Consider the following 20957-nt stretch of genomic DNA (forward strand, 5'->3'; position numbering starts at 1 on the left):
AGCGCGGTTTAAAAATGAGCGCTACTGCTAATTAGTAGTAGCGAGGGGTATAAAAACCACGCTACTACTAAGTTGATAGTAGTAGCGAGGGGTATAAACCCGCGCTGCTACTAAATGGTCTCCAACAATGCCCCCGGGATAGACCATAGTAGTAGCGAGGGGTATAAAACCAGCGCTACTACTAAGTAAGTAGTAGTAGCGCAGGTGAGACCCCACGCTACTACTAAGCGTGTCCACCCCGGCCCGATCCCCACCCCCCACTCCACCAACCGTCCTTGTCCACCCACTCCCGTCTGTCTCCAAAAAAAACCACGGAGCCCGATCCAGATCCCCAACCTCCTCTCCCAACCCACTCGCCGCCGGCCTCCCTTCCACCTCCTCTCCTCCGTCCATCCGCCCCCATGCCCCCCCCCGCATGCGTCATGCCGGCGGCCGCACGCCAGCCGCTCCCTGTCTCGCGCCGCTGCCCGCCCCCACCCCCCTCCGCCGCGCACGTGCCCGCCCGCCACCCTGAGCGTGTCATACGACCGCCGGAGGTCTCTCCGCCCTCGATCGTATGTCTTCCTAAGTATGCCCGCGTGAGGGAGAGAGATGGAGATGGTGCTCCGACCGACGCCATGGAGGTCTCTCCCCCCTACCTTCCCTTCATGCGTGTGTGTGTGTGTTGGACACGATTTGGCCAGATCCCGGATGTTGTTCGATTCAATTTGAATTGCCATTTTCTGATTCAATTTGGCCGGATTCCTCACGCAACGCAGGTCACAAGAGACCGCCGACGCCTCCCTGCTGTGGGCCGACGCCACGCATGGATGTTGGAGCTGGTGAGGTACACGACGGCTCCACCTGCGCCTCCCACAGCAGCAACTCCTAGCCGAGGTATGCCCTCCTCTCCTCTCCTTCCTCCCTCTTCACAGATCTCTATCTTGCCCAAGGCAATCGATCAAGTTTATTCATGTTCTGTACGTAGATGCTGCACTATTTGGATCTCTGGTTGGTTGGTCACATTGGAGACCAAGACTGGAATGTCACAAGGATTCCACTAAAGAAAACTACTGCACTTTTATGCAGGGATTGACGTCCCAACAGACACTGATTAGGCTAATTGCTACCCGTTTTTGCATATATATATATATATATATATATATATATATATATATATATTAATAAACAACAAGTTTGATGCTTCCTTCTAGCATGTAACCAACCTGACACCACAAAGTGTTTGAAAAGTGACAGAATGGATATCCAGAGACCGGATCATTTTGAATTAACACGCACAATGCTGACAGTCAACGTCTCAATCCGTTTCTCAAAGAAAATAAAAACATCTTGAAGTCCAACTCAAGATAGAAAATTAGTAAGTCCAAGAAACACCACGTGCACGCTCAGTTTCCTCAATTAAGCGCCAATAATTTCCTCCTAAAATTACTGATACCCGTACCACACTTCTGAATTTTGTTCTTGTCGCAACGAGCCAATGTGCTGCTTATAGGGACCCCATATGAATCAAAAGTTTGATCGGGAAAGAAGAGTGTCGTGCATTGTGCATTATCTGCGGACAGTTTGTATTGTGATTTGTATTTGCACTTTTATGCGGTTGAGAGAACCAAGTATTTGTATTTGCACATAGGCTAAAGAATACTTGTGATTTCTATGTAGTATTATTTTCAGTTGGTTGCTGTAACCTGAAGGCAGAATCTGCAAGCAAAATAGCAATGAGCAAGTCCTGGACTGGATGATATGTGTTTGGTCATGATTTGTTTGGTTGTAGCATCTCTCTCTAGTGTTAAGCGCGTCGTGGATATGTCCTTGTAGTATATGTTTGCTGTTGCAAATTTTTTATAGTGATAGGAGTTCTTGCAGACCAATTTACAGAAGAAGAGGGATTACAGTGACAGAGCATTGGACCTTGTCAAGTGGTTTCAGAGGAGGATGGAGATGGCTGCCTTACTACAGTGGAGGGCTTAATAGACTCAACTGTATTTGCTATCCCTTTGTGCACTACACGCATGTTCAGTAGCTGCCATTTTCTTGTACTAGCACTGCCAAGATGGATGTTCCTAAAGAGTTGTGACTCCCAAGTACGCTCCTCCTTTTGCCCATTTTATTTCCTTAGGCAATGTACTCTGATTCAGCCAGGACATCACACGGCCATGCTCTGTTTCTTCTCAGGTCCAGCCTGATTCGAGCTTCCTAGACATCCACAAGGCATGCCTTGGCCGCCATTGAGTAGAATGCCGCTGGTGGCCGCAGCGGCGACAGAGTGTCGTCTCAGCAGACAAGGGAGTATCAAGCGAGACATCATCATCAACCCGAGCGAAGGTCATAGGTGCCGCGTGCTCCTGCGCGGCAACATGTGCCACTATACTGATTGGGCAAACAGGTCTGCTCTCTGCATATGCAGCCTCCTCCATTTGATTTAATGAAATAAATATCATATTTGGTACCATGGCAATCCTAATTCTAGTCTTGTTATAGCTGTTGTTCTTGGCCTGAGCAGCAACCATGTATTGGCTCAGGTTGATTTGGTTGCTCCAGCAGCTACAAGTGAGCAAGCTGATGTAAATGTTACTGGCCTACGTCGTATAGAAGATGATTTAGTGATCTCAAATGATCACACTATCAAATGGTGAATGTGCACCAATAAAGCATGGGAGTTTTTCTTGTGTTACTAGTGTCCGGCCAGAATTAGTAAGGTATGATCAACGTGGCCGTATAATTAGATTTGGAAAAATACTAACTTGTTATTTCCTTTGCATTTTTTACTGTAAAAAGTCATGGCTCACCTATTAACCGGCGGCCGTAGAAGGACTAATCACCTAACTGAAACACTAATAAACAGAAGATAGATTGAACTTCGTTTAATGGATATACAACATATTGAATTATTTTCTATTTGGTCTAATTGATATAATCATGTCTAATATAGTTCACAATCTTTACTTTGAAGATCTGTAGCTAGACGTTAGAACTGTTGACATGCAAATAATTAACTAACTGCATGTCGTACTTGAATTACAGGTTTTTTGGTTTCGTCACTCCTTTGTTATATGGAAGAAGACTTCATGGTTAGCATTATTTATTATAACACATTCATATAAGATTTTCTTGCCACTGTAAGTAGGAAGTTAATTTTTTTAGTCTGTTTTGTTCTGCGGGGATTTTGGTCTGTTTTTCTAATAGTATATATGATCATTCAGTCACAGTTCCAGTATTTTAGAACTAAAGCTCCCCCTAATTAAAATGCAGAAACGTGTTTTCTTTCATTATGTTTCAGTCACTGTCTTAGAAACACTAGAAAATATCTCTTGACAAACTTCTTCATGGAACTAATATTTTTATGCTAATGACAAATTGGATTTATAATCTTTAACCTCGAATCTTTATAGGATTTTGGTTACTACCATATCTGCTCTTGCAGGTCTACAAGAGTATCCACTTCTGAGGTTGATTTTCAAAATGTGTATATCTAATATTTCTTACTGCAGCTTTAAGCTTCACTATCATCTAACTTTGTCTAGTTAATATACTTACTCGGCAACATGGAAAGTTTCCACATTTGTTCTAGCTGTCTCTATGGGTTAGCGACTTAGCATACATGTTGTAATAAGGTTTCACATTTGCTTCTCTGACAAGGTATGTTTTTATTCATAGGTAGAAGATAGAGACAGAGTGCTACCGGATAATGAGATGTTGAAGCGGCAGACTGAATCCATGACACCGAAGTGCAATTGCCGCAGATTATCTCTATCTTTTCTTTTCATTTTTCTTATTATTGAGTGAGAACAGAATGAGGAACTGTGTGATAGTACATACAACAACTGTAGTAAAAAGAAACTTATGTTTGCAATTGTTAATGACATAGATACTTGCATGTTCTTTGAAGTGGTCACTTGTGAGTTGCAATGCATAATGAGGTTTTTTGGCTGATTTGTTTCCTTCGGTTTCTGGTTAACCATGAAATAGGAGCCCAGCAGTGCTCACTATTGTTGTGTTTACTGGGAACTGTATGCATAAAATGGAATTAGTGGATTTTATTTTTTTTAATTATAAATTAGTTAGTAGTGGCGTGGGAAAAGACTGCGCGCTACTAGTATTTAGGATACTAGTAGCGTTGGTAGTGTGGACACGCTGCTACTATTTTGTTAGTAGTGGCGCGGGTACTAAATAGCGGTAGCGTGGGTGGCACACGCTACTACTAACTTTGTTAGTAGTAGCGCGGGTTCAACCCACGCTATTACTAACTATTAGCTGTAGCGCCTTATTGGTAGCGTGGGTACCCGCGCTGCTGCTAGGCTTTTCCCTAGTAGTGTTTCTATGATCTGATCGCAGAGGTGAATATTTGAGTTACGAGTTTTGCCTTCAATTAAAACAATGTGGAATAGTTTCACAAACTCATGCCACCTGGAACACCACAGTGTAATGGTGTGTCCGAACGTCATAACCGTACTTTATTTGATATAGTGCAATCTATGATGTCTCTTACCGATTTACCACTATCGTTTTGGGGTTATGCATTAGAGACAGTTGCATTCACATTAAAAAGGGCACCATCTAAATCCGTTGAGACGACATCGTATGAACTATGGTTTAGCAAGAAACCTAAGCTATCGTTTCTTAAAGTTTGGGGTTGCGATGCTTATGTGAAAAAGTTTCATCTTGATAAGCTCAAACCCAAGTCGGAGAAGTGCGTCTTCGTAGTATACCCAAAAGTAACTGTTGGGTACACCTTCTATCACAGATCCGAAGGCAAGATATTTGTTGCTAAGAATGGATCCTTTCTAGAGAAGGAGTTTCTCTCGAAAGAAGTGAGTGGGAGGAAAGTAAAACTTGATGAGGTAATTGTACCTTCTCCCGAATTGGAAAGTAGTTCATCACAGAAATCTGTTCTAGTGATGCCTACACCAATTAGTGAGGAACTTAATGATGATGATCATGAAACTTCTGATCAAGTTACTACCGAACCTCGTAGGTCAACCAGAGTACGTTCTGCACCAGAGTGGTACGGTAATCCTGTTCTGGAGGTCATGTTACTTGACCATGACGAACCTGCGAACTATGAAGGAAGCGATGATGAGCCCAGATTCCGCGAAATGGTTTGAGGCCATGAAATCTGAGATAGGATCCATGTATGAGAACAAAGTGTGGACTTTGGTTGACTTGCCCGATGATCGTCAAGCCATAAAAAATAAATGGATCTTCAAGAGGAAGACGGACACTGATAGTAGTGTTACTATCTACAAAGCTAGACTTGTCGAAAATGGTTTTCACAAAGTTCAAGGTGTTGACTGCGATGAGATTTTCTCACTCGTATCGATGCTTAAAGTATGTCCGAATCATGTTAGCAATTGTCGTATTTTATGAAATCTGACAAATGGATAACAAAACTGCAATCCTTAATGGATTTATTAAAGAAGAGTTGTATATGATGCAACCAGAAGGTTTTGTCAATCCTAAAGGTGCTAACAAAATGTGCAAGCTCCAGTGATCCATATGTAGACTGGTGCAAGCATCTCGGAGTTGGAATATACGCTTTGATGAGTTGATTAAAGCATATAGTTTTATACAGACTTGCGGTGAATCCTGTATTTACAAGAAAGTGAGTGGGAGCAGTACAGCCTTTCTGATAAGTATATGTAAATGACATATTGTTGATCAGAAATGATGTAGAATTTTCTGGAAAGCATAAAGGAGTATTTGAAAGGAGTTCTTCAAAGAAAGACCTCGGTGAAGCTGCTTACATATTGAGCATCAAGATCTATAGAGATAGATCAAGATGCTTGATAAGTTTTTTCAATGAGTACATACCTTGACAAGATTTTGAAGTAGTTCAAAATGGAACAGTCAAAGAAAGAGTTCTTACCTGTGTTACAAGGTGTGAAATTGAGTAAGACTCAAAGCCCGACCAAGGCAGAAGATCGAAAGAGAATGAAAGTCATTCCCTATGCCGCAGCCACAGTTTCTATAAAGTATGCCATTTTGTGTACCAGATCTATTGTATACCCTACACTGGTTTTAGCAAGGGAGTACAATAGTGATCTAGGAGTAGATCACTGGACAACGGTCAAAATTATCCTTAGTGGAATAAGGATATGTTTCTCGATTATGGAGGTGACAAAAGGTTCGTCGTAAAGGGTTACGTCGATGCAAATTTTGACACTAATCCAGATGACTCTAAGTCTCAATCTAGATACATATTGAAAGTGGGAGCAATTAGCTAGAGTAGCTCCGTGCAGAGCATTGTTGACATAGAAATTTGCAAAATACATACAGATCTGAATGTGGCAGACCCATAACTTCTCTCACAAGCAAAATATGATCACACCTTACTACTCTTTGGGTGTTAATCACATAGCGATGTGAACTAGATTATTGACTCTAGTAAACCCTTTGGGTGTTGGTCACATGACGATGTGAACTATGGGTGTTAATCACATGGTGATGTGAACTATTGGTGTTAAATCACATGGCGATGTGAACTAGATTATTGACTCTAGTGCAAGTGGGAGACTGAAGGAAATATGCCCTAGAGGCAATAATAAAGTTATTATTTGTTTCCTTATTTCATGATAAATGTTTATTATTCATGCTAGAATTGTATTAACCGGAAACAAAATACATGTGTGAATACATAGACAAACATAGTATCACTAGTATGCCTCTACTTGACTATCTCGTTAATCAAAGATAGTTAAGTTTCCTAACCATAGACATGAGTTGTCATTTGATTAACAGGATCACATCATTAGGAGAATGATGTGATTGACTTGACCCATTACGTTAGCTTAGCACTTGATCGTTTAGTTTGTTGCTATTGCTTTCTTCATGACTTATACATGTTCCTGTGACTATGAGATTATGCAACTCCTGTTAACCAGAGGAACACTTTGTGTGCTACCAAACGTCACAGCGTAACTGGGTGATTATAAAGGTGCTCTACAGGTGTCTCTGAAGGTACTTGTTGGGTTGGCGTATTTCGAGATTAGGATTTGTCACTCTGATTGTCGGAGAGGTATCTCTGGGCCCACTCGGTAATACACATCACTTAAGCCTTGCAAGCATTGCAACTAATGAGTTAGTTGCGGGATGATGTATTACGGAACGAGTAAAGAGACTTGCTGGTAACAAGATTGAACTAGGTATTGAGATACCGACGATCGAATCTCGGGCAAGTAACATACCGATGACAAAGGGAACAACGTATGTTGTTATGCGGTTTGACCGATAAAGAACTTCGTAGAATATGTAGGAGCCAATATGAGCATCCAGGTTCCGCTATTGGTTGACCGGAGACGTGTCTCGGTCATGTCTACATAGTTCTCGAACCCGTAGGGTCCGCACGCTTAAAGTTCGATGACGGTTATATTATGAGTTTATGTGTTTTCATGTACCGAAGGTAGTTCGGAGTCCCGGATGAGATCGGGGACATGACGAGGAGTCTCGAAATGGTCGAGACGTAAAGATCGATATATTGGACGACTATATTCGGACATCGGAAAGGTTCCGAGTGATTCGGGTATTTTTCGGAGTACCGGGGAGTTACGGGAATACGGGGGAAGAAGTATATGGGCCTTATTGGGCTTTAGGGGAGAGAGAGAGGCAGGCCGCGCGCCCCCCAATGACTAGTCCGAATTGGACTAGGGGGGCGGCGCCCCCTCCTTCCTTCTCTTCCCTCTTCCCTTCCTTGTCTCCTACTCCTACTACTTGGAAGGGGAGGAATCCTACTCCCGGTGGGAGTAGGACTCCTCCAGGGCGAGCCATAGGGGTCGGCCCTCTCCCCCTCCTCCACTCCTTTATATATGTGGCCAGGGGGCACCCCATAGACAACAATTGATCTCTTGGATCTTTTAGCCGTGTGTGGTGCCCCTCTCCACCATAGTCCACCTCGATAATATCATAGCGGTGCATAGGCGAAGCCCTGCGATGGTAGAACATCAACATCATCACCACGCCGGCATGCTGATGGAACTCTCCCTCAAAGCTCGGCTGGATCGGAGTTCGAGGGACGTCATCGAGTTGAACGTGTGCAGAACTCGGAGGTGTCGTGTGTTCGGTACTTGATCGGTCGGATCGTGAAGACGTATGACTACATCAACCACGTTGTGCTAATGCTTCCGTTTTCGGTCTACGAGGGTACATGGACACACTCTCCCCTCTCGTTGCTATGTATCACCATGGTCTTGCGTGTGCGTAGGAAATTTTTGAAATTACTACGTTCCCCAACACATGGAAGAGTGACCCATGATCCTAATCGATTGTGCATTTGACCCATGAACCCGTAGGGGGAGCTCTTGCTTATCACATACTTATCAGCGCGATGACGTATTTCATTCATATTATCATTTGTCAAAGCTTTGATCTATATGTTGTCATCAATAACCAAAAAAAGGAGATTGAAAGTGCAACTAATCCCTGGGTGGTTTTGGTAATTTGTAACAACATATAGCTCATTGGACTAATGATCACTCAAGTTTGATATTTCAGAAAAGTTCAATGAATGGCATGGCATGGGCTAGGAATGTGGACCCCTCAAAATGCTAAGGACACACATTGGCAAAAGCTCAAGACTCTTCTTTTACTTTTAGTGATCCAAGATCGCATTGAGTCCGTAGGAAAGCCAATACTATTAAAAGGGGATGAGGTGTTGCTTAATGGCTTGCTTGCTCAAAAGTTCTTAGTGATATTGCTCCAAAACCCTCAACCACTTTCTCGTTCCAAATATGTCCAAAACTCAAAGTCAAACTTGGCCCCACCAATTCTTCTACCTGGAGCCACCGAGTTCGTTTGACATAGCCACTGCCAGAAACCCTAACAGTTCAGTCACACCGATATGTATCTCGGTCACACCGAGATGGCCTTGTCAACGCCCTGTGACTTGTTGCATTTATTTTGGTCTCACTGAGTTATGCAATCGGTCACACCGAGTTGACTTGACATTCTCTCTGTTGTCTTTTGCTTCACTTCGGTCTCACCGAGTTGATGCAATCGGCACCACCGAGTTGATGTTTTCCCTGAGCCCTAGCACATCGGTCACACCGAGTTGTTCCAGTCGGTCCCACCGAGAAACCTAACGTTCACATTTTGAACTGAATCGGTCTCATCGAGTTCTTCTATTCGGTGTGACCGAGTTGGGTCAAATGTGTGTAATGGTTGGATTTTGTGTGGAGGCTATATATACCCCTCCACCCCCATCTCCATTTGTGAGAGAGACACCAGAACGTGCCTACACTTCCAGCATACATTTTCTGAGAGAGAACCACCTACTCATGTGTTGAGACCAAGATATACCAATCCTACCACAAGAATCTTGATCTCTAGCCTTCCCAAGTTACTTTCCACTTAAATCATCTTTCCACCATATCCAAATCTGTGTGAGAGAGTTAAGTGTTGGGGTGACTATCATTTGAAGCACAAGAGCAAGGAGTTCATCATCAACACACCATCTATTACCTTTTTGAGAGTGGTGTCTCCTAGATTGGTTAGGTGTCGCTTGGGAGCCTTCGACAAGATGTGGAGTTGAACCAAGAAGTTTGTAAGGGCAAGGAGATAGCCTACTTTGTGAACATCTACCCGAGTGAGGCAAGTCCTTCATGGACGATGGCCATGATGGGATAGACAAGGTTGCTTCTTCATGGACCCTTCGTGGGTGGAGCCCTCCGTGGACTCGCGCGGCCGTTACCCTTCGTGGATTGAAGTCTCCATCAATGTGGATGTACGATAGCACCACCTATCAGAACCACGCCAAAAATCTCAGTGTCTACATTGCGTTTGCCTTCTCCAAACCCTTCCCTTTACCTTCATATGCAATATTTTACATTCCGCTGCTATACTCTTAGAATTGCATGTGTAGGTTGATTGATTGACTTGTACTAGTTGCTAAAATCTGCCCACAACTAACATTGGGAAAAGGTTAGATTTTTATTTGGTCAAGTAGTCTAATCACCCCCCCCCTCTAGACCTACTTTCGATCCTACAAAACCGATGAAGTACCGAACTGACGACACCACCGCGCTCAGGACACGTACGACTTGATGACGTCTCCTCCTCCTTAATCCAGCAAGCGAGAGAGGAGAAGTAGATGGGATCTCCAGCAGCGCGACGGCGTGATGGTGATGGTGGTGGATTGATTCCGACAGGGCTACGCCGAGCACTACAAAAACAATGAAGACAGAGGAGTTACGAAGTAACGGGAGAGGGAGGGGGGCCAAGGGCTTGTGTGTCCTCTTGGGGGCGCCCCCTCTCCTCTATATATAGGTGGAGGGGCGTGGTGGCCAGCCCCCCAAGCCCTAGGGACACACCATTGGGAGGAGTTGGACTCCTAGTCCAATTCCCTCATTTTCCATACATAGCTCGACTTTCCACCTCTCCGAAGCCACATGGGCCTTGAGGGACTTGTGTGCCTGGCCCAATAAGGCCAGGGCGCCTCCCCTCAGCCCATGCTGACCCTTGGGACATGGTGGAACTCTTGGTGGACTTCTGAATCCCTCCGGAAGTTTCTGGAACCTTTTGGAACCTTCCCGATACAATACCGAAAAAACAGAAACTTTACCTCCAGATCATTCCGGAGCTCTTCGTAAAATCCCGGATCCCATCCGGGACTCCGAACAACATTCGGTCACCAACATGCATATCCCAATATTACTCTAGCATCACCGAACGTTAAGCGTGCGGACCCTATGGGTTCGAGAATCATGTAGACATGACCGAGACACCTCTCCGGTCAATAACCAATAGCGGAACCTGGATGCCCATATTGGTTCCTACTTATTACACAAAGATCTTTTATCAGTTGAACCACTATGTCAAGGATTTGGTTAATCCCGTATGCAATTCCCTTTGTCCGGCGATATGTTACTTGCGCGAGATTCGAACGTCGGTATCTCCATACCTAGTTCAATCTCGTTACCGACAAGTCCCTTTACTTATTCCCTAATACAAGATCTCGTGACTAACTCATTAGTCGCATTGGTTGCAAGCTCTTTACGATGTTGTATTACCGAGAGGGCCTAGAGATATCTCTCCGTCACACGGAGTGACAAATCCCAGTCTCGATCCATGCCAACCCAACAGACACCTTCGGAGATACCTGTAGAGCATCTTTATGATCACCCAGTTACGAAGTGACATTTGATAGCACACAAGGTATTCCTCTAGTATCCGGGAGTTGCATGATCTCATCGTCTTAGGAATAGATACTTGACATGAAGAAAGCTATAGCAATAAACTCAAGTGATACAATCGAATGATAAGCTAACGGTTGGGTCTTGTCCATCACATTATTCTCCTAATGATGTGATCCCCTTATCAAATGACAACTCATTTCTATGGTTAGGAAACCTTAATCATATTTGATCAACGAGCTAGTCTAGTAGAGGCTCACTAGGGATATAGTATTTGTTTATGTATTCACACATGTATTTAAGTTTCCGGTCAATACAATTCTAGTATGAATAATAAACCTTTATCAGGAACAAGGAAATATGATCATAACCAATTTATTATTGCCTCTAGGGCATATTTCCAACATTATACAATCCTAGTTAGTTGATTCTAATCAAGAGAAAGCATGGGTCAATAATTATGCACAAAATTACTAACACACGAGACGCTATAAAAAGATCATGTAGATAAACATATGCACATAACAAATAAAATATGATCATACCAGCATTCTTTGCCATGGCCACTTCATCAAGTGGTCATCTTTGTCGCTTTCTCACTTGCGCAACGTGAATAACATAAATAATAATAGTCCAGTATAAGTGTTGTTGTGGACTGAAGATAAAAACTTTTGCAGAAAGAGAAGACAAAAGAAATATTATGAGATTTTCACAAGTTCAAGATATAAAGCGACGAAAGCCAAGAAGAAATCATTTTGCTGGTTTTTGGTTTTACAAAGGAAATCATGCAACTTAAATACAAAGAAGAAAGAAACACCGAAAGGAGCAATACAAGCAACGAAGAAGGAAGGGGCAAATGAAAAATCAAATGAAACCAAAACAAAAAAACCAACTAAGAAGGAATAAAGATAAATCTCTTTGGCTTTTTTGCTTTGAAACAATTTTAACACGCCAAAGAAACTAAGCAAACAAGAAGCGGAACGAGAAATGTTTTTGAATTTTCCGGGTCTTCTTATAGGAAGCAACAAGAAAGAAAAAACGAAACAAAGTGAAATCTTTTTGTGGTTTTTAAAGTTGAACTAAAAACTTCGGGTCATTGTAGAGGGTGGGGCCCAACCCACCCACCCCTTTGATCATATCGTTTGCCAATGCAATGTGTTCCTAGGTGCACTGTTCCCACTTAACGGAGTCCTACTACTTTGATGATACAAGCGGAATAGATGACCAAACGCCTAGGTCGCTCATACTTGGATGAGAATAGACGGACAAAGGTCCACGACCGATTTCAGCGGACCTTTAATTGGTTCGGTCAGTTTTTTTGCATAAGAAAGTTGCTTGACGTAGGCTCGTAATTCGATGGACCAGCCAGTTTTTGAGTCATCATTTTCCAACAACAACAAAACTAACTACTGCAGGAATTTCTAAAAATGTTTAGAATTTTTTAAAAATGTGGATTTAAAATATAACAAAGATAAAACATTTGAGAATTTGAGAAAGGTCCAATTTTTAAAATATTATTGAATTTTAAAATATGACGAATTTGATATATAAATAATTTTGATAAAAATGTTTATGAAATTTAATGTTTAACAAAAATAGAAAAAAATTTAAAAATAAATGAAATAAAAAAATTCCAACACAGCGTCCCAGCATTAGGCCGGCCTAATATCAAACTACATGCGATCATCTGCTTGACAGCTACCGGGGACCTCCTATTGCGGGCCTTCAGCGCCGCCCAACATAACTGGCGCTCGCAGCAGCGTCTGGATGGGCCACGCCACATCCGCGCAACACAAAAAAAAAAACACCGCAAAAAATTGCTCTCAACAGGCATTCAATCTCGCGCCGCCGAGCTTCTGCACAGCGAGGCTAACCACTCGACCAACTAACTGCTAATGATTATTTACAGCGCAAATCGCTTAAGAACAGAAAACGTAGACGCACTATTTGTTGCGCATTGCACTGTAACGTTTAGATTTCTGAATTATTTGAAAACATGTTCACAGATTTTTCAAATGAAGTTTACAAACATGCACAAAAAGTTCGCTTATTCAAAAAAAGTTCACCAAATCAAAAAAGTTCATGTATTCAAGAAAACTTCACAAATTCCAAAGAAGTTCATTTGTTAAAAAATGTTTAGTATATTTTGAAACAGATTGCAAAATCGAAAAGAGTTTATCAATTGAAAAAAAAAAGAAAAAAGTTCATCGATTTTGAAAAAAAGTTCATTGAGTTGGAAAAATTCAACAATTTTGAAAAAAATTCATTGAATTCGAAAAAAAGTTCATCAAATTGCAAAAATGTTCAACGATTTTCAAGAAAAGTTCATCAAAAAATGACAATAGTTCATCGATTTGAAGAAGAAAAAAATTCATTGATTTTGAAAAAAGTTCATCGAATTTGAAAAAAACTTCTTCGTTTTCCAAAAAAGTTCATCAAAAAATGAAAAAAGTTGATCATTTGAAATGAGTTCACAAATTTGAAATGTTTTCATCAAATAAGGAAGAAGAAAAAAGAAGAAAACGAAAAATGGAATAAAGGAAAAAAGAACAAGAAAATAAGTAAAAGATGTAACCTATCAATTCCACTGAAGTTGCCGAGTGGTTAGCATAGTGTACCATGAAACAAGGAGCAATTTGATAAAATGACACACTTTTCCTTGTACTTTGATCCAATGGCACGACTTTCTTTTTATTAGATTAAATAGCACACTTTTCATTCATAGCTGGATAAAATGGCACAAACTGAGTTTTTCCTCCTTTTCCAAGTCTGAGCCCACACGTCATAATACTTTGGACGAATTTGCCCTTCTATCTGGTCAACCGGTTCCATTGAAACAGAGGAAAGGAGACTATGCCAAAAAAGATCAGAGGAGACGAATGACCCAGAGGAATGATCAAAACAGAGATGAACGATCCCGAGGAGACTCACAGGTTCCCTCCCATCCCGTCTCTCCCTTCATCTCTCTCTCTCTATTATATATATCTCTCTCTCCTTCTAATTCGATTCAATAAGCATGTAAATTAAAGCTAAATTTCTTCAGGACCGGGCATCAATACAAGCTGAATTTCTTCACAGGAAAAAGCATCTGTAGCTTTTAGACAGCTGAACGGGCAATCAAAATTAAAAGCTAAATTCAGGCCAGCGGCATGAGTTTCATCAGGTAGACTGCTAAAGCTAGCACTACAGCGGAGCAGCTACAGCCAACTACAACTGCAAGCAGCTACGAACACGTGCTACAGTCAGGACTCGAACATGTCCAGCGAGGGACCTGGACTACGACGCGCTGCAGGGAACTTGAAGTGGCGGCACCCTTCTTCTCCTGCATGGGTGAGGGAGCGGCCGGAGCGTGGTGGACGGCGGCGCCCTTCTTCTCCGACACGCCAAGGGAGCGGTCGGAGTGCGGCGGACAGCAGAGCGTCCTCCACAGGAACGGGCGCGGCGCGGTGAGGTGGTGGCGCCGGGGAGTAGCGGCGAGGATTCATAGTTGTGGGGAAGAAGCACACCGAACCAGTAGCGGCGAGGATTCATAGCTGTGCTTGGCTCCGAACCAGTTGACCAAGAAGAAAGGGCAAAATAGTCCAAAATATTATGACTTGTGTGCCCAGACTTAAAAAAGGAAAAAAGACTCAGTTTGTGTCATTTTATCCAGCTATGAATCAAAAGTGTGTTGTTTAATCCAATAAAAAAAATGTGCCATTGGATCAAAGTACTAGGAAAAGTGTGCCATTTTATCAAATTGCTCCGGAACAAGAGGTTGTTGGTTCGATTCTCTCGGTATGCGCCATTTTTTGTGTTTTAGAAAGCCGAATGACAAAAGGGGAGTTAGGCCGGCCCAACGCGGAGGACTATGTGCGCCAGTTTGCAAAATGCATACCAACGGGCGCCTGGAGTGCTAAATAGGAAGCGCTAGCTACCGCACTAGCCGCCGAAAGAACCATGAGTACAACCAGGGATTGTGACGGTGACGGCAAAATCGCGGAGTGCTCCTTTTCAGCGCTTCGAGCGCCAGGTGGCCGAACCAGCGCTCACATGCGCCTCCTGCATGGGCCGACACATCTGCATCAGCAGTTCGCTCACTCTATCACTCCCCGTCCCTCGTGCCCGGATGAACGGTTATCAAGTTGATCGGTTTGACTTTTGTAAAAAAAAAAAGAATGTAAAATAAATTCATAAATTTGAATTTTTTATATAAAATGTCGCGATTTTTAGTGTTTCTTAAAGATCATAGAAATGAGAAAAATAATCATGCATCTAAAAAAATTCATTTTTTGAAAAAAAGATTTTGAAAAAAGTTCATCGATTATGGAAAACTCCACAAATTTTGAAAAAATTCACAAATGTTTTTATAAAATTTCAGATTTGAAAAACATTCATTGATTTTGAAAAAAAACACATTGAGGGAATAAAGTAAACAAATTGAAGAAAAAAGTTGATGAATCTAGGTAAAGTTCACGAATTTGAAAAGGGAAAATATTTGTGAAAATTAGAAGGAAAAAAATATAAAAAGAAAAGAAAAGAGAAAAGGCACAATAAAAACCAGCCAAAAAAGGGACAGAAAGAAAATAGGAATAAAAAACCGGTGAGATAAAAAAACACGAGAAGACCAAGACTACTGCTACAATGCTAAATGGGCCAGTCTGTTTCGGTCGAGGGTGTGCAAGGCTACCTAATACAGTGCCAAATTGGATTTGGGGGAGTCATTAACCAAGGGTTATCTCTTGAGGGTGCCCCAAGAATCACTTGTGGTGGGCTGAGAGCAGTGGCGAATCCAATGGGCAGGCTTCAACAGGCTGAAGCTTGCCCTCGATAGAAAGCAATTTTTTTCACTACTAGTATGCTTCGTTTCGGCCCGGACCAACTAGTCCCAGCGCCCAGCCCATCAACTCCCAGCTCCCAGCCAGACGTGTTTCTCGTTCTCGTTCGAGCCAGCAGAGAGCAGAGAAGCGCCGCCCCCAATCCTAACCCTAGGCAGCAGGCCCCTCCGCCCCCCCCCCCCCCGGTCCCCCCGACTCGACCTCGTACAGGCGCTCGACGGCGGCACGGCCACCTCGTCCAGGCAGTCCACAAAGTGCGCGCGTCGACGACAGGCTGCAGGACTCGCGCGGCATCGAAGGCCCCTGACGGCCTGACCCTGAGTGCAACCGCCAACTCGTCGTTGGCCAGAGAAGTGGAGCCGCCGGCTGGCCAGAGCGAGCATTCAGCTCGCATAGCCGCACACTGCCACGCCCCGTTCCAAGTTGAGCGCATCCAATACTGGCTAAGGTATAATTCCCAGTTTGCTTCCAAGTTCCATAATTCCATTCCTTTCTTTAATTTGGCTCATATCAATTACAGTTTGTTTGCTAGTTCATGCGCTATTAGTTGATTTAGGTCAATTACAATTTTTTTGCAGATTTAAAAATGAAGAGAAAAACTATGAGTATGCATAGTTTTTATGCAAGCAGTTCAATTACCCCTCCCCAAAGGCCTGCTCCTCCCCCTACCGATGTCGAACCTGAACTTGAACCAACTAATGTGACTGCAAATCCCTTCCCCTTAATTGTTGTGGGCACAATCCCTCCTCCTGAACGCCCAAATGAATCCCCAAATGTTGAGATGAATCATACCACAATTGATGAGAGTACAAACCAACCAAGGCAACCTATACCAGAATTTCATCCAAGTCAAATTATTTCGGATCCAGGACTTCGAATACCAATAGAAGATTATGCTCTTGAAATTAGAAGTGATGTGAGACGAGCTTATTTGTTGAAAGGGAGAAACAAAGCTATTGGGCATAATTTTGAAAAGACAAAGGATGGTAGAATTTGGAGATCCTTTCAACCTGCGTGGTTTGATACGTATGATTGGTTGGAATATAGTGTGGAAAAGGAGGCCGCTTTTTGCTTCCATTGCTTTCTTTTCAAGAAACCATCACAAGCCATTAGATTTGGAAATGATGTTTTCACAAAAGATGGTTACACTCGTTGGAAAACAGCCCTAAGTAATTTCAGGAAGCATGTTGGTGGTCCATCTAGTTACCACAACATTGCTAAGGGAGATTGTGATGATTTCAACAATCAGAGAGCAAGTGTGGCTACCCAATTCCGTGTGTACAGCAAGGAGTCTGAGATATCTTATAAAATCCGCCTAACTGCATCATTGGATTGTGCAAGGTATCTCATAGCACAAGGTGAAGCTTTTCGTGGGCATGACGAATCCTCCACTTCCATCAACAAGGGCAATTTCAGAGAGTTATTGGACTGGTATAAGGACAAGAAAGAAGATGTGAAGGAGGCATTTGATAAGGGGCCAGGAAACGCACAAATGATTTGTTCCGACATCCAGAAGGACCTTGCTACAGCTTGTGCAATGGAGGTAACCAAAGTTATTAAGAATGACATTGGAGATAAGAATTTCTCAATACTTATTGATGAAGCTAGAGATTGCTCAATAAAGGAGCAAATGGCGGTGATTGTCAGGTAACACATGCCATATTCTAGTGTTTTTTTAAATTGTTCTACTAATGTTTACTAATCTGATTTCCTGATGCATGTAGATTTCTAGATGATCATGGAGTGCTTCAAGAGCGATTCCTTGCAATTAAGCACATCACAGATTGTACATCTGCTGGAATTAAAAAAGCTTTGGTTGATGTGTTGGAATATCATGGTTTGTCAACTTCTAGGCTACGTGGTCAGGGTTATGATGGTGCTTCCAATATGAGAGGGGAATTCAACGGTTTGCAAAAACTGGTTAGAGATGAAGCTCCGTATGCATTTTATGTTCATTGCTTTGCTCACCAGTTACAGTTGGTGGTTGTCAATGTGGCTCAATGTAGTCCTGCTATTGCTGATTTCTTCAACTATATTCCATTGATAGTTACTCAAGTGTGTTCATCTTGCAAAAGGAAGGATGCATTACTTGCCAAACATCAAGATGAGTTGTTAGATTTGATGGAGAATGGAAAGATCACAGCCGGAACCGGGCTGCATCAAGAATTTAACATAACAAGGCCAGGAGATACTCGTTGGGGCTCACATCTCAAAACTTTGCTTCGTATATTCACAATGTGGAATGCTGTGGTGGAGGTGCTAGGAATTGTTGTGGTTGATGCCCGAGAACACACATGTCAAGGTGGAGCTAGAGGTTTGCTTAAAAACATGGAATGCTTTGAATTTGTGTTCATCATGTTGTTCTTAATAAACTTGTTGAGCAACACAAATCATCTATCCCAAGCTTTGCAAAGAAAGAATCAAAACATTGTTGAAGCCATGCGTTTGATCTTGGATGTGAAAGAAAGCTTGCAGAGCATGAGGGACAATGGGTGGGAGTCTTTATTCTGCCAAGCCAAGAACTTCTGTGAAACACATGGTATTGATGTGCCAAACATGGATGATCTTGTTGGAGCTATGGGTCAATCTGTTCGCACTAAGAATAAGGTGACTCGACTTCATTATTACAAGGTTAGCATATTCAATGTTGCCATTGATGCAACTATCACTGAGATGAATCACCGATTCAATGAAGTTTCCACCGAGTTATTGGATTGTATGTCTTGTCTTAATCCAGCAAACAACTTCTCAAAGTTTAACGTTGACAAACTTATTCGGCTTGCTGAAATTTATGATGAGGACTTCACAGAAGCTGATCGGTTAATGCTAGGAGTAGACCTCCCAAGATTTCTTATGAACATTAGGAGAAGTGAGGAGTTTAATGGATGTCGGGATGTGTCCACACTTGCTCGGTTGATGGTTGAAACAATGAAACACACATCTTTCCAGTTGGTATATCGCCTCATTGAGTTGACACTTATTCTTCCTATGGCCACTTCATCCGTTGAGAGAATATTTTCAGCAATGAAGATAATCAAGACAGATTTGCGCAACAAACTATCAGATGATTGGCTAAATGATTTGATGGTGTGCTACTGCGAGAAAGAGATATTTAGAAGCATTCCTGATGACCAAATCATGATACAATTCCAGAAAATGAGGGATCGGAAAGGACATTTGCCACATGAGTTTCATGTGATTTCTTAGAGGTATTGATGCCACTGTTACTAGTTTCAATACTTATTCGTTCATGACTTATTGTTATATCACTAATAAGTGTACTAATGTGAACAGATGGCTTGTAGGAGGTGCCTTACGCATACATTTCTATATTTTGGTGTGAAGGTGTTCTATAACTACAGTACTAGTTAGTAAGAGCAACATTTCATTGTCCTTTTGTTGTTACTTCTCTTGTACTTTGATACCTTGTGTATGAATTGTATTAACATTTCTAGTATGGTTAAACATATTTTATTACTATTGCTCTTGAAAATTTTCATGTCTTTTTGAGCACTGGTTTGGCAGATATTGTCTTCGCAATACCAATATTAGTTTAAAATTCAATTGTTAAAACCTTTCAAAAAAATCCAGTAAATAGTACATGTTTCCAGTAGTATTCCTGGAAAGCTTGAGCACATTTGCACAAATGGCCTAGAAAATAATGGCTATTTAGCTAAGCAGATTCAGAATTTAGTTCAAATTTAATATGTTTCAAACATTCCAGAAAAAATCCAGTAAATACCACATGCCTCCAGTAGTATTCTGGGAAAGTTTGATCATATTTGGACAAATGGACTAGGAGATGATGTTGTTTTTCTTCAAACGGACGTTTCGTTTTTTTTCTCTGTTAACTTTGAGCCCACCCTCCATTTTCTTTCTGGATTCGCCACTGGCTGAGAGCGTGCTTTCTGCAGCCGCCACATGTCGTGTATTGGACGCTCCCTCGGGATTTTGTTTTTCCTTTTTTTATACGCATTTTGGATTGTAGATGGTTCTGTGTTTTTAGTGGCTTTTCGGTTTTTGCTCAGTTCTTTCTAGGTTTGGGAGAGAAAGAATTCGAAAAACAATTGTGCGGAAAAACACTTTTCTTTTGTTTCTGCGAGAGGCACGGATTTGCTTCGCGTACGCATAGGTTAGGTTCTGTGAGAGGCACATCTATGCATCTCAGAAAGGGGAAAAACCTATGTTTTCTTCCGTGAGAGGAACGGATTTGGTTCTCGTGGAGGCGCAGATTAGCTTCCGTGAGAGGCATAGAAAGAAAAAAATATTTTTTTTCTTTCTTTCGCGAGAGACAAAGATGTACTTTTCGTGGAGACACATGTTACCTTCCTTGAGAGGCATAGCTGTGTTTTGCCTCTTGAAAAGGGAAAAACATGTTTTTCTTTCGCGAGAGGCACAATTTGCTTGTCCTGAAGGCACATGTTGTCTTCCTTGAGAGGCACATTTATGCCTGTCGGAAAGCAAAAAAAAATGTTACCTTTTTTGTGCTGTCACGAAAGGCACCGATTTGCTTCTGCGAGAGATACATCTCGAAAAGGGGAAAAGGTGAGGAAAACATCATGCTTCCGGCCTGATTTTTCTCTCCAGTTTTTCTGTGAGAAAAAAGTTCATCGAAACCTATTAAGATGGCATCTAGTTTTGAAGATCTCGACGCGAGAAATCCAACAATGAAAACAGTTCGTGATTTGAACGCACGAATTATGAAATAAAATAGTTTGAAGAAACGAATCTTCGAAAAAAGAAAATCTCACAGGTTGCGACAACTGGCGCACACGTAGTGCGCCACTCGTCGCAACCTAGGAAGAAGGTGAGAATATTCACTATAAAACCTAGAAAGGTGAGAGTGATCTTGCCAGGGGCAGTCCTCAATTAGTGATTTTGAGGATCCGGGGTGTTGCATGCGAGCATGCGTGCTGGGAGGGAGGTGCAACACGTTGTATGAGTCGCGCTATGGTCTCCAATCACTAATTCTATTTCTTTTCAATCATTACTATGATTTGAGTTCCCAAAAAAAACCAGT

General features: G+C 42.1%; 1 protein-coding gene across 1 annotated transcript; it reads left to right on the forward strand.

Annotated features, from left to right (window-relative positions):
* Positions 1-16718: 16718 nt before the first annotated feature.
* LOC125518548 (zinc finger MYM-type protein 1-like) lies at positions 16719-19385 on the forward strand. Its single transcript, XM_048683366.1, has 3 exons — positions 16719-17584; positions 17662-19146; positions 19232-19385. The coding sequence occupies exons 1-2, from the start codon at positions 16719-16721 to the stop codon at positions 19142-19144; spliced, it is 2349 nt and encodes a 782-aa protein (XP_048539323.1). The 3' UTR covers positions 19145-19146; positions 19232-19385.
* Positions 19386-20957: the final 1572 nt, after the last annotated feature.

Source organism: Triticum urartu, chromosome 7 (assembly GCF_003073215.2).
Source record: "Triticum urartu cultivar G1812 chromosome 7, Tu2.1, whole genome shotgun sequence".
Taxonomy (NCBI): domain Eukaryota; kingdom Viridiplantae; phylum Streptophyta; class Magnoliopsida; order Poales; family Poaceae; genus Triticum; species Triticum urartu.

Coding starts and splice junctions, on each gene's coding strand:
- LOC125518548 (XM_048683366.1), top strand. CDS start 16,719: ATGAATCATACCACAATTGATGAGAGTACAAACCAACCAAGGCAACCT. Junction 17,585..17,661: donor CAAATGGCGGTGATTGTCAG/GTAACACATGCC, acceptor TGATGCATGTAG/ATTTCTAGATGATCATGGAG.